Here is a 14,401-nt window from a genome sequence, read left to right on the forward strand (position 1 = left end):
ACTACAGTTGAGGCCAAACTTTATGTTGTTAAGTGAGATATTGGTTAAGTGACTTTTGCCCCATTGTACGCCATTTCTTGTCACGCTTGTTAAGCGAATCACTGCAATTGTTAACTTAGTAACAGTTGTTAAAAGAATCTGGCTTCCCCATTGACTTTGCTTGTCAGAAGGTCACAAAAGGTGATCATGTGACCCCAGGACATTGCAACTATCATAAATATAAGTCAGTTGCCAAGTATCTACATTTTTATCATATGACAATGGGGGTGCTGCAATGGTCATAAGTCACTTTTTTCAGTACTGTTGTAACTTTGAACGGTCACTAAATGAACTGTTGTAAGTCGAGGACTACCTGTACTGTCTTGTCCTTTTCTTTTCAGCAATTTCTTCCCAGCCTCCTTGAATACATTGAGCACTGCATCTACAGCGATGATGCTGTGATCCAGCAAGTAGCATTAGCAGTTCTCTCTAGACTTATCCTAAAGAAAGCAGAACCTCCCTCTGTTGGATCAATGGCGTATGAGAAGTATCCTCTTGTTTTTGCAGAATCAGCTAAAGGGTATGTATGTCTTAACCTTATCTGGAATTATACAAATGATGTTCCTCAGAACTTGTTAAGTAAACTTAGATAATCAAGCAAATGATCTGTTTTAACACCCAGATAAAGATTCTTTAACTCCCATTTTGGTTTAGTTGTTTTGCAATTACTACATTTAAAACAGGAGGGACTTTAATTGAATCATCATCTTGCTGCAGTTCTATCAGTACTAAAATTCATTGATTTCTATTAACCCAATTTGAAGTGGAAGACCTCTGTTGCCAGGGCTGTTCTAAGCCAGTGATAAAGAGTTAATCTGGCCCTTTAAGTATTTAAACACTATTGATTGTGTCAATGCATTCATCTTTAGTGTTGGGTCAATGTCATAATTTCATATTTTAAAATGCCTTATTTAGCAACCACATTTGCGACAGGCACCAGTTGGGATCAATCGAGGTGATTGCAAGTGAAACCACAACTGGACTTACTGTCTTACTTCAGCTTTCCTTTGCTTTACAGATTTCCAAAGGTTGTAAATGCAAGGAGTGGTCATAAAGTTGCCTTTTTTTGTTTATCATAACTGTGAATGGTTGTTAAACAAGGCACTTGCTAACTAGGACCACCTTTTAGAATATTTCTCAGGTTGTGTTGCTGCTTTCTAGTTCAGATATCACCCTTTAAGAATCAAGAGTGCAAGTTCATGTCTGATTCAACTCCATAATGAAAGGAGAACTATGCAAATTAACTTTCTGTTGAAACCCAAAGCAGTTGTTGGTTTTTAGATTTCCTTAAATCCTGCCTTTATTATTTTGTACAAATAACTCAAGGCAGCAAACGTACCTAACACTCCTTCCTCCTTCCATTTTTCCCACAACAAAAACTCTTGAGGTAAATTGAGTTGAGAAGAGTGATTGACCCAAAGTCACCTAGCCAGCTTTCATCCCAGTGGCGAAATTAAAACAATTTCCTGGTTTCTAGCCTGGTGCTTTAACCACTAGACTAAACTGGTCTGGTCATACCCAATAAGCATATTGGCTTGGCTTATTTTTAACTATTACTTAGTATGAGTTTGTATATCACACTAAATAAAAAAAACAAACGGTGATCTATGAACCAGATCAAAATTTTTATAATAAAGAAAAATAACAAAAATTAAAAGTTCCAAAAGTGTAGGAACCTAATCTGTTCTTTTGTGTTAATGTATGTATGTATGTATGTATGTATGTATGTATGTATGTATGTATGTATGTGAGAGATCTTTGTTGGGCAAGTGGCTAGTGCATAGGTGGAAAGCATAATCTCTAAAATCTGATAATTTTGAAATAACATAGTGCAAACAATTTCATGTAACTGCTATAGTATCCATTCAATTTTATTTTAGGCTGAGTAGAAGATATTTGAGAAGTAAGAAGATGGGAGAAAAAGAAGAGAAGACTGTGCTTGATCATATTCTGTCTTGCATCAGATCCCCCACAAGCAGAAACACAGCTGATATTTCACAATCTTGGGCAGCCCTTGTAGTTCTTCCACATATAAGGCAACTATAAATCACCTTGGCTTATTTTTTACTTCTTTCCACATACTGGAGTACATGTATTATAATTGACGTGTAGATCTCGGGACATATTCTTCTGCTTTCTAGAACAACATCAACCAGAACAAGGAAGTTAGAAATAGTAAAATTACCCCAAATACTTTGCTGGTTAAATGACTATTTAGAAATCCAACAGTTGCAGTATTGTCAATGATACCTGAGCACATTTCCTGGATTTATTATTGATCCCTTGTTTCCTCTATTATTACTCAGAAGCTGTTTGCAGTCATGCTAACAATCATGTTAACAAATTAGCAACTTTAATAGAAAATAGAGACTTGGATTTCTTTCTTTTTTTTCAAATATGTTATTTCCAAAGACCCATTGATTTTGCAAGATAGACATCTTAATTTGGAGTTGCATGTAAAGAGAACCAGATACATCTGACATTACAAATTCTCCCTCTTCTAATTTTCTCTAATTTTCTCTCCTTAATTAGAATTCACTACTTCTATTTCTTTTTTCATGATTTGGGGTACATTGGAGAATAAAATAAAACCACAGTTCTTAGCCTTCAGTAAAATTGTAACTTATGATTGCATTTACATGTTTGACAGGCCACTTGTGAAAGAAAAAATTACACCAGTGTTTACAAGGTTCTCTGAGAGTCTCTTTGCTGGCCTTGACAAAGGAGAGTTCTGCAAAGGTTAGCTCTTTAGATTTACCTGTTCTTTCTTTGTAAATGTCAAGTAAAAATAAATATGATCTATACTCTTCCCGGACTCTTCCCGCTCCCTCCCCCTCCTTTGTAGAAATGTGGTTAATTTTGACTGCTGCTGGATTGACACTCCCTTATTTGTCCAGATTTTTAAAAGACTTCGCCTTTCCAGCATGATCCCTGGAGGTAACTGCGGTTGCCAACATGTTTCTTGGCACCATCCCGTTCCCTCCCATACTGTATTTAATTTTTCTATTTTTTAATTTTTTTAAAAAAATGGGTAGCCAGCTTGCTCAAGGGTAATCATTAACTTCAAGTACAGCCTGCATTTACAACTGTGCATTTTGGTCCTGCATGAATCCCAGAATCGTTCTTAGAAAAACATTTGGGGGCTGCAGCCCAATGCTTTAATTTGCCTTCTAATAGATGGATAATTTGTGATCAGCCTCACCATGATGACAGTCATTTTTGAAGTACTGATAAAAATGCTCTCAAAATTCCAAATGTGCCTCTTGGCTATAAAAAGTTTGGCAATTCTATTTTAAAACATTTTTATTTGCTTGATTGGCCTAATCTGCTGTTTTAATGCTTTAGTTTGCTTTTAATACAGCATTAATCAATTGAGATAAATAAATAACAACACAGGGACAAGATTAAATGAGAAAAAGCTTTGTTCTTATAGCGACTTATTTCTGTTGTGCGGTACTCTGATACTTCTGATGATGATGATGGGAACTTCTGATACAGATTGCATTATTACACTAAGGTTGTTTAAGTGCATTATTGTGTTGTGGAAGATACATACTAGAAAGATACATCTACATTACTGATGTGCAGATGTTTGCATGAAATATATTGAAAGAGAAAGAAATCTTTCCTAATCTGGTACTTATTCTCTGTATATGATAGGCTTCAGCTTTTTTTATTCAAACCATTGTCCAGATCTTTGATAATCATACTTACTTGGTTCATATCTAAGCAATATGTTAGACTTTTGCTGTGCATTTAATTTACCTTATGAAATTTAGTTAATATTTTTTCATATTTATCCATCTTTTCTGTAAGTTTATATAAACATATACATGTTTTACAGGTGGTGTGCATGTTTTGTAAGAAGTTGAAATAATATTTTATTTTTATAACTTTTAAAGTATTTCTGAAATGGGCATATGGACTAAAACACAATTTGTTTTTCATTTTCTCAGGAAACTTGTTTGTGGCTTGTCAAGCTGTGAGCACGCTTCTTAGTTTAGTGGAATCCTTGGAAATTTTAGATATGTTGCCAGTGGAACGCGTAAAGACTTTATTGATGTATGTATAATAGGAAAACATTTCCCTATGAAATAGCAACTCTAGCTGAAGTTAGCCTATTTTATTCTATATTGTTACCCAAAACTAGGTTGAAGTTTCTGAGACAAGGAAATATATATATTGATTAGAAATGAAAGGTAATCCTTGGGATATGACAACAGTTGGGCGGGGATTGTTGCTGCTACATGATGAAGTCATAAAGCACTATGTCATGTGGCTGCATTGCTTAATGATTGCAATCCCGGACAGTCCCAGTTGCTGGGATAACCCCAAGATGTGTGAGTGATTAAGTGGGAAGAGGTGGAAGTCCAAGGTAATGGGCACCGGGATGCCACATGGGGTTGAAGAGGCCAGGGAAGAGCATAGGAGGACCGGCGCAGGGTGTATGTGAGTCATAGGAAGCTGGGGGAGAGCCTGTGAAGTTTTGCATGAGTCGGGATGGTGCAACCAAGAAAAAAAGTGGGAGGGAATTAGCAGAGTGACTTGTGGCCTTTCTTGCTGGTTTTCCTATTCAGTTTTCTTGTGGGAAATTGGGAAGGTCGCAAATAGCAATCATGTGACCATGGCTTCCTGCAGCTGCCATTGCAATCATAATTGCAGCGATGCTTATGGAGATGCTGCATTGGCTGGATTTTTTTCAGAAGTCCTCTGACTTTGAATGGTCGCTGAAAAAATGGGTATAAGCCAAGGACTACTTGTACTGTGTTTAATATTTACATGTTTATTGCTGGACCTAGAGTTTAACATCTGTTGAAACTTCTTTTTTACATGGAATGTGTAAAAGACACAATCGGTGTTTATTCCATATTATACAGCAGAAATGGGACTTTTTCTTTCCCTGTAGAAATTTCCCAAGATTAATAATCACAGACAGTTTTTCAGACTATTGGAAAAAAATACTTCATGGTAGAAATTCCAATTATTGTAAAGGGTCGTTGGAAATATAGCTGTGCTGGGAAAAATTGCATCTGTGTATTTAAGGGGTTCAGTTCCCATAAGCTTAAAGTTTTAGGTAAAAATGATATGGAGCAAAATTCAGGAGGCTTATATCAAATCCCGTAATGGGATTCATACAGCTTGCTGCTGCATGAGCTTTATTTTAATTTTGTAATCAATTGTGCTTAGGTTTGATTGTCATTGCCATCATATCTGTCACTGATGTGCATGTTAGTGAGGGAGTAATCAACATCATTAGCAACAGATAAAACAATTGTTCTATAAGACATGGGTTCTTTATAGGTTATTGATAACCTGAGAACCAGTGTGATAAAATGATATAAGACTAAGATGCAAATAATAAAGTGCAGTTTTACCCTGGCATAAATTTAATAGATGGCATTAAAGCAACCATGTTGTGCTGTCATTTAAATTTGCAATATGAGAGATAAAACATACCATAACTGTGTAAAGGTATTGTAAGGATTAAGATGAAGTAATGCAGGAGAAGAACTTAAATATTTGAAAGCAGACAGCAGAACTGCTGTATTTGCTTATTGCTAACAATTGGATTGAATTTATCCTCCATCTTCTTGGAGACTATCATACTCAACTGCTCTTTGAAGAACAAGATTCTGTGCTTAGAGGGTGCTACAGCCAGCTTGACATCTCGTTTGGCCCCTTCCATTAAAACTGACCAGTTAATGTCCATGTACCTTTACTTGTTTTCCTTTTTCCTCCCTATCCCCAGCTCTGTTGTTTTTAGTCACTAAGTCATGACCAACTCTTCACAATATCATGGATCATAACATGCCAGGCCACCCTGTCTTCCATTTTCTCCCAGAGTTTGCCCAAATTCATGTTCACTGCACAAATGGCACTGTCTAGCCATCCTTTTTTCCATACCACTAAGAATGTAAGATGATTTTTATAGAAAGCCTGGGGTTGAGTTAAGACAATAACAAAGTACAATAAAGTAAAACTCATGTTTTTAAAATGTATCTTGATTTCTGTTTTCTTTTTCCTTAGGACATTTCCCTCAGAACCATCTGCCTTACTGTTGGCTGATCTCTATTTTACAAGATTAGCATTGTGTGGTTATCACGAACACTTGTCTAAAGAGACTCTGATGGAATTATTTTCTAAATTGCAATTCAATATTTCTTCCAGTGTACCTAAAGTAAGCTGATCCCCAACTGATATATATAGCTTTTCCACTCTTTCCTGCTTCACAAAGAGTCACTGCTGCAGAAGGTGCAGTAAAACTGCAGGAATGCGATCAGCAGTCTGATGGCATCTAATGTGTTCTCACCCTCATGTCAATGAGTGTTACATACATAATACTTTGTGTTGAATCCCTTCTGTCACTACCCAGATGAACAAGAATGGTCTTTAGCAATGACTCAAAAGAAATAAATCAGGACACAGAACATTGGAGGATATTTAAATCTCTATAATCACATTCACGGATCTTAAGGATAGCTATTTGCAAGAAAATCAGTTTGAGGGGTGAATAGAAGATGGGATTGTAGAACATGAATTCCTATTAAAATATGATTTCATCCATTTTATCTTAAACATAAATTATCAGCTTGATATTTTCTCCAAGAAGTCAGAATTTGTAATTGTACTACTTTTTTCCATGATAGTAATATATTGCAATTTTTTAAAAATACAGAAATGGATATTCATTTTTTTACTTCCTTATATTGTCTACATCTGATGTAACACATTTTGATATAAATTAAATTATTAGTCTGAAAGATGTGACCATAGATCACCAGTCGGCAAAAAAAAAACCTATTTAAGTATGATAGGAAACAGGAAAGAAATATATGTATTGTATTCGGAATACACTATTCCTATCCAAGTAATTTGAAGTTTAAAAAATTACTAAGTTTAGTGATATTGGCAAAAGCTCATGGAAGACGAAGTGAAAAATATTTGGAGACATAGGTTATCTATTGCTGGCTTATATATTATTAAATGAATTAATGAAGCATGATATCTTTGGAACAGGTGCGACTGCTAACCATACGGATTTTAAGTCGTTTTGATGACTTGCTTTCAACAGGAACTCAGGTAATGGTTCAAATAGTAATTTAGTGCAACAAATGGTACAGCATTCATGCGGAAAGAGGCTTCTCCAGTGTTCCTAAAACTGCTAAAATTGCAGTGATAGATAAACCATAGTATAGGTCTAGTAGTGTTCTCTAACTTATATTTCTGAATGTTGGTATGCCATTATTTTTGGTGCATTTAGAACTTGCACTTGGTGAAGGTTTGATTCCTGCAAAATATTTTATAGATTAGTAGAATTTCTTTTTTTTTTTCCATTTAAACCAGTAGTGAAATTCAGCTGGCTCTATCTGGATAGTGCAATCCGGTAGCGCCGGCGGCGGGAGACTCCGCCCACCCGTCCGGACGTCATCATGTTCTGTTTATGACCCTCTGCACATGCGCAGAAGACTTTGCGCATGTGTGGAGGAGGCACGTGCGTGAGCGTAGTGCGCTTGTGTGCACTCACATTTGCGAACTGGTAGAAAAGGCAAGTGAATACCACCCTTGATTTAAACTAATAATGAATTGCTAGGAAGAGTTCTGGTTTAAGTTTAGGGTGATGCCGAGATGGGCTGCTACGCACTGGTTTGGGAGAAGTTAATTTCCTGAGCAGTTTGGAGAACTGGTTGTTGGAATAAATCTTTTCCCACTTTACAGGGCTAATCCTGCAAGGGAGGCAGGAAGGAAACATTCTGGTATGCCTGTATTTCTAGCCTAATCCTTATCTTAATTGCCCTGCTGCTTTAAGTGTTTTCAGAAACTGCCTCTGGGTTAAGCTTGTTACATTGTAAACCTTATGCCCAGACTTTCTGTCTGTAGACTGAGCTTGTCCGGAGTGCCGCCCCCTCCCCCCGAGTTTTTTGTGGTACTTTTATTCCTGGGGCTTGACTTTCTTAAAGATTGTTAAAGAGTTGTTTAAGCTTTTTGGAGTATACTTCCAACACGGCTGGAACAGCTATTTACAGAAGGATTGGCATAGCCATAGAAGAAATGGCTGACAGGAAGGATGCAAGCTTGGCATTCTGTCCGATTTTTTTACTGCCTTTCTGGGGGCATGTGATCTTTCCTTAAATCTGGATGATTACCTAAGGATATCTTGTGGGGTGAGTGAGACTAGCTGGTATCTTTAAGTGGTGCAAATGGATCTAATGATTGCTTCTCCTGGGTGGGAAACTACGCTTTGTCAGTTCTCTGAGCACAGGAGTCTCTTGTCTGTGGGGATTCTTCTGTCATCCATGTCATGGTTGTCCCAAAGGTGCTTTTTTCAAGAGGCAACTGGACTTTCTTAGTTTCCAGAAAGTCCAGTTGCCTCTTGAAAAAGCACCTTTGGGACAGGAGTCTCTTGCATTGCTTCGGAGTGGGCAAGGTACATGATTGCTCACTGATAATAAGTGGATTGTTTTAGTTTTCTCTCATGATAATATAGCATAGTAACATGGCACCAATTGTAGAAAGTTAGCACCCGCCCCTCTCCTAGAAGAATGAAATATTTTGAGAAATACCCTGTTTCCCCCAAAATAAGATATTCCCTGATAATAAGCCCATGGCAATAAGGCCAAGCACTTATTTCAGGGTTCAAAAAAATATAACACAGGGTCTTATTTTCGGGGAAACACGGTATTAAAAAGGAAGAATATATTTCCCTGAATGAGAAATGGAGAAACATGTTTTCTTAGAGAGAGAAAGCAGCCCCCACCTTCCTTAATAGCCCAAAGAAGATGTCAGCACTTAAGAGATAGATAGCTATATTCATAGGCAAAAATTCCCTGCAGCAAGGTCTGAACAAAGGCAGAATGGGAGTAGCCTTCACTCAAGATGTTAATTTGTTAATTTGTCTCTAGCTCAGCATTTTGTAGCCGAAATATGCCCACCCACTTTCTGGAGGGCTTAAATGACCTCTCTGCTAAAGGGTTTCACTTTATGAGCAACAGTAACTTGGCTGCTGATCGTTATCCTTGTACTTTAACTATTTTAATTTCTCAATGTGCTCTGGCAACCTGCCTGATTTGTAACTCCAGGTTGCAGGTATTGCTGAGGAAAAGGAAGGTATTCAGACAGAATGGTTTAGGTTTCTATGACGGCTGTGACTCATTGATCTTCAGTGTGTGTTCCCCCATTTCTAATCTAATGACTAGTATTTAGGGCACCTTTCTTGAAGCAAAGAAGCTTTTTGTATTTTTGTACAGGTAATCCTTGATTTACAACAGTTCATTTAGTGACCATTCAAAATTTCAATGGCACTGAAAAAAGTGACTTATGACCATTTTTCACACTTACGACCGTTGCAGAATCCCTAAAGTCATGACAGGGCGGGCGAAGTGAAATGCCCCTCAACATAAGTGACATTGAGTTGGCCACGCCCACTCAGCCAGTCATTAGGGCAGAGAACTGGTTGTTAAAAAATTTGCAGCCCACCAGTGAGGTGATGGGGTTTTTTTGATGTTATATTTGATGTTATTCATATTCATGCACTAAATTTCTTTTCACCGAATGTTTTTTGACATAGTGGATTATCAGTTGATTTCTAGCAACGATTAGGAAACTTTCTGCTAAATAAGCTATGAATTCATTTGGCTTTGAAGAAACTTTCTCATGCATTTTTTTTTCTTTTTTGCTAAGGATGTGGGGTTATTTGGTATGTTGCTTCAAGCTGAACTTGTGCCAGCAAATATCAATGATTATCGTGAGAAGCTGCTTTACCTGAGTAAGCTGAGACATGATTTGGTGTGCTCCATGATCCCCGAGGGAGCTTTGCAGGAGGTAAAAAAGTGTCCTTTGTGAAAAGTCTTAGCATAATTGCATTTTCCTACCAGCAGATCATGCAGTTTTTGTATATTATCATAATAGCTTTAATAACGTGATGAGAAACAAAATCAATTCACACCAGTGGTGAAGATCCAGGATTTCCATGGTATATAGAAATCATAGCCATCTTTATTTTTATTTTCTGATCAAATAAATTTGTGCTTATGTGGAGGTATCAGCTAATGATTAATTTATGTTAGCAATTAGGTTTCAAATCAAGGGCAATTATTCTGTTGTTTTTAAAGCAAAAACATTTATCTTTATTTAATTATAGTAGCTTATCTTTCTGGTAAGTCTGAAGTACTATTTTTATTTTCTTAACCAAATGATTGTCAAATTGTCACCTGTTTGCAGGTGGGCACTCAGTATTGTATAGGCTACTAGGCTGAAGTGAGATTCAGTGCATTTTCCCTTTTTAACACAGACCACATTTACATGGAGCACTTAGTGGTATTGTGGCTTCAGTTACTGTACTAGCTGGAAAGAAACATCCTTTGTGATGAGAGAAAGAGCCATTAATCACAGTCCATAACCACAGTATGTTACTGGTCAAGCGGTTTAGTATGAGTTGGCATGTCATCCAAAATTTGATTAAGAATTAACTTCTAAGAAAACAGCTGTTGATACAAGAATGGCTACATGTGTACCTAATAAAAGAGGATATAATATATGTAGTCCAAGATTTCAGGAAAAGTCCACTATTATGCTAATTCTTATTAGAATTTAAGGAAATTCACAAAATTAACGCATTGGATACTAATATACTGACGGTATTTAAGAAGAATATCTTTGTAGGCCAATGATCTTGTTAAATATGTAATAGTGGTGATTTTGAAAGAGGTCATCAAACATTTTAGCGTGTTATTCTAGGTGCCGCTTCGATATTTACTGGGAATGCTTTATATCAACTTTAGTCCACTGTGGGAACCTGTGATTGAGCTTATAAGGTAAGTCTTTGTTTTTTCAAGGAAAAGAGCAAATTGGGTATCGTGGTTAAGGATTCAGATTCAGCTCAGGCCTAAGCCATGGGAGCTCACTGGGTGATATGGGATCAGTCCCTCTAAGCCCAACTTTTGTTGTGGGAATTGTTGTAGGAAAGACTGTAGTGCATGTCACTTTGAATTGCTGAAAGAAAAGCAAATATAGTTCTAAAGTTACGTAGTTATAAATAAGGACAAAAATCAATTGTATCATAAACCTGTGAATTATGGAGAGTTAGTTTAATGTGCTAAAGAAGTAAATGTCTTATTTCTGGTGAGACTGTTGAATGTGCCGTTCTTTTGAAGGAGGGGATAATTAACATTGTTCAGCCTATGAGAAATATGACTTCTTAATTTTCGGCTTACTATTTTCTGGCATCTGGTAGAGTTTTTTTTAAATGTAATAGATGATTTATATACTATGAATCATATGATTCATATGATATGAATAGATAGTATATAATGCCTGAGTTAACTTAAAATCGTAGCTTTCACATTCATCATGAAGATACTATTGCAGAATTGCATTCCTCGTTACTTTGGTTTTTTTGCCGCATCTACACACTGCAGTTCTACCTGTTTTAAACAGTTCTAACAAAACAAAACAGTTCTAAACTGTTTTGTTTCATAAATGAATTTAGTCCTATAGAATTATGTTGGTTCCACCCATAGACATTAATTAGAATGTGACCTCAAAGTCTTTTGTTCATCTTGAGTCCGGGAGAAAATGAATGATGCCAAACATTTGTGGGAAGGAAATTTTCTTAATGAGCAGATGTTTGAGAAGTGAAGGAGTGCAGTTTCATGTTTGCAGCAGTGCAGTTTAAGGACTTCTTGCACAATCAAAGAGTAGAGAACCAAGTTCCTCATCCCTTTCTGTAATTGAGTTTCTGGGTGGAATGGCTGTCCTTTCTCGCTCACATATGACAAACATCGCGCAGGCTGAATCCAGAGAGCTTTTCCATGAGTGGAGATGAGGAAAGAGCTGAAATCCCAGTTGCACAAGATGTTATATAAGCCTTAAAATGAGTTCTTGATCTGTGTTTGTGCTGTGAGCAATAAGTACCATATCTCTCAGAAGTAGCTGGCCGAACTAAAACATTTGGCACTGAAATTTAAGCACATGCTGAAGAATGACCACAAATAAAAAGAAAAAAATCAGTTCACTGTGCAAAAGAAAACTGAACAAGCAGAAACTTTTCAAAGAGAAAAGAATTAAGAAATAATCCCAACATGGTGGCTTTTTTCCCTTCTCTTTGTGACTTAATGAAGCACCATTTCCTGAATATTTCAGTACCATCTTTCTCGTGTTCAACTACTTTGCAGTTTTGGAACAAATCAGATTATGGAATGATATGAGCAAGTTAGATATATTTATCAGATTTCTTATGCTTCTGTTTTTCAAAAATAGAGCAAAATGATTTTGGACTGTGATACAATAGGAATAAAGCCCCATAAATTAAGGAAAGAACATTGCAAAATAGTTTATTTTCTGTGAAGAAAATAAGACATGCCTATGGTAGTTAATAGTTGATTTGTTCAGTTACCTTTTTTTTTTTTCAAAAATAAAATCCCTTTTTAAATTAGGTCCCATGCAGATGAAATGGAAAACAAACTATTCTGGAAAGTTTATTATGAACATTTGGAAAAAGCTGTATCCTATGCTGGTAAGACATTGTCATATAAAAGACTTAATAATGATGGAGACAAGGCTAAAGCTGCTTGTTAATTAATCGAATAGTGCCTGACTTTGTATTCTTCAGGAATTTTCTCCCCTACACCCCCCCCCCTCAGGTTCCAGTGGCAAAACAGGCATGCTTGCAGTGATCTGGAATTGTTACTTGCAATTTTATTTTTTATTTTTTCTCTCAAAGAACACAAAACAATTATTTTTTATTGATAGGAGGCCTCAATTTCTGGAAGTACCCAATTTTCTGGGCCTGCTGCAGAACCCCAGTGATTGAACAGTATTCACTAAAGTGGAACTCTTAAATGTTAAGTTTTTTAAAATTCTTTATTAACCTGGACTATAAATAGATTTTCTGTAAATTGCAATAATAGGTTAGCTGGCATGACTAAAAAGATGTTTATTTTGGATTTAATGCTCATTTTGGTGATTTTTCCATAGAAAAAGAGCTACGTAATGAGCTAGAAGAAGAACCAAAAACTGTTACGGATGTTGGAAGTGAGGAAATCTATCAGCATCATGTCAGAGCTGTGTATGATGAGCAATTGAAATGTCAGACATGCTGTTACGAGAGAATGGATCATACAAACTTTAGGTTTCTCCTTTGGAAAGCAATGTCAAGATTTGCATACAGGGTGGAATCCAGGTCAAGAGAACTTTCTCCACTTCTACTAAGATTTATTAAGTAAGTGAGGATTTTTATGGAAGAAATGCTTTATATTTGCCCAGGATTCTGGGCAAGCTTAACGCTGCCACATGTTTATTGGATCCGTGTCCCTCCTAGTTGGTACTGGCCTCCCGGGAGGTTACACGAGGCTGGCTCCAGTGGATTATAAATGCTTCTCTGAGTGAGGGTGTCTTTCCCACCGCCTTGAAAGAGGTGGTTGTGAAGCCCCTCCTCAAGAAGCCTTCCCTGGACCCGGCTATATTATCAAATTATCGTCTAGTCTCCAATCTTCGCGGAAGCACGGAAACTGCATTGGTCACATTGGTGGATGATCTCTGATCTCTGGAGGGTTCGGGACAGAGGTTGCTCCTCTATCCTGGTCCTATTAGATCTCTCAGCGGCTTTTGATACCATCGACCATGGTATCTTACTGCACCGGCTGGAGGGGTTAGGAATAGGGGGCACCGTGCTTTGGTGGTTCTCCTCCTTCCTCTCTGACCGTTCGCAGTTTGTGTTGGCAGGGGGGCAGAGGTCGACCTCGAGGCACCTTATTTGTGGGGTGCCGCAAGGGTCAGTCCTCTCACCCCTTCTGTTCAACATTTATGTAAAACCGCTAGGCGAGATCATCTGTGGTTTTGGGGTGAGTGTTCATCAGTATGCTGATGACACACAGCTATACATCTCCACCCCAGACCACCCCAATGATGCCCTTGCTGTGATGTCCCGTTGCCTGGAGGCCGTGCGGATCTGGATGGGGAGAAACAAGCTCAGATTCAACCCCTCCAAGACCGAGTGGCTGTGGCTTCCGGCGTCCTGGTATAGTCAGCTGGTACCATCATTGACAATAGGGGATGAGATCTTGCTCCCCACAGAGAGGGCCCGCAACTTGGGTGTTCTCCTGGATTCACGGCTATCTTTAGAAGATCATTTGACGGCCGTAGCAGGGGTGCCTTTTATCAGGTTCGCCTGATCCGCCAGTTGCGTCCCTTTCTGGATCGGGACGTCTTGCGCACGGTCACTCATGCCCTAGTTATTTCCCGTATGGACTACTGTAACACTCTCTACATGGGGCTCCCCTTGAAAAGCACCCGGAGGCTCCAACTGGTCCAGAACGTAGCCGCGCGGGTGATTATGGGTGCAGCTCGTTACACCCATGTAACACCT

The 14,401-nt window shown here is 37.8% G+C and overlaps 1 protein-coding gene across 1 annotated transcript in view; it reads left to right on the forward strand.

Moving 5' to 3' along the window:
• UTP20 (UTP20 small subunit processome component) overlaps positions 1 to 14,401 on the forward strand; it is an 84,698-nt gene that overhangs the window by 23,281 nt on the left and 47,016 nt on the right. Inside the window, exons 12-21 of the mRNA XM_070947936.1 lie at positions 381 to 559; positions 1,929 to 2,075; positions 2,690 to 2,778; positions 3,996 to 4,101; positions 6,067 to 6,217; positions 7,057 to 7,119; positions 9,718 to 9,858; positions 10,774 to 10,850; positions 12,471 to 12,550; positions 13,012 to 13,255. Of these exons, the coding sequence (XP_070804037.1) occupies positions 381 to 559; positions 1,929 to 2,075; positions 2,690 to 2,778; positions 3,996 to 4,101; positions 6,067 to 6,217; positions 7,057 to 7,119; positions 9,718 to 9,858; positions 10,774 to 10,850; positions 12,471 to 12,550; positions 13,012 to 13,255 (1,277 nt within the window). The remainder of the gene's footprint in view (positions 1 to 380; positions 560 to 1,928; positions 2,076 to 2,689; positions 2,779 to 3,995; positions 4,102 to 6,066; positions 6,218 to 7,056; positions 7,120 to 9,717; positions 9,859 to 10,773; positions 10,851 to 12,470; positions 12,551 to 13,011; positions 13,256 to 14,401) is intronic.

Source organism: Pituophis catenifer, unplaced genomic scaffold (genome assembly GCF_029215685.1).
Source record: "Pituophis catenifer annectens isolate HBS135680 unplaced genomic scaffold, rPitCat1.0.hap2 SCAF_7, whole genome shotgun sequence".
Classification (NCBI taxonomy): Eukaryota; Metazoa; Chordata; class Lepidosauria; order Squamata; family Colubridae; genus Pituophis; species Pituophis catenifer.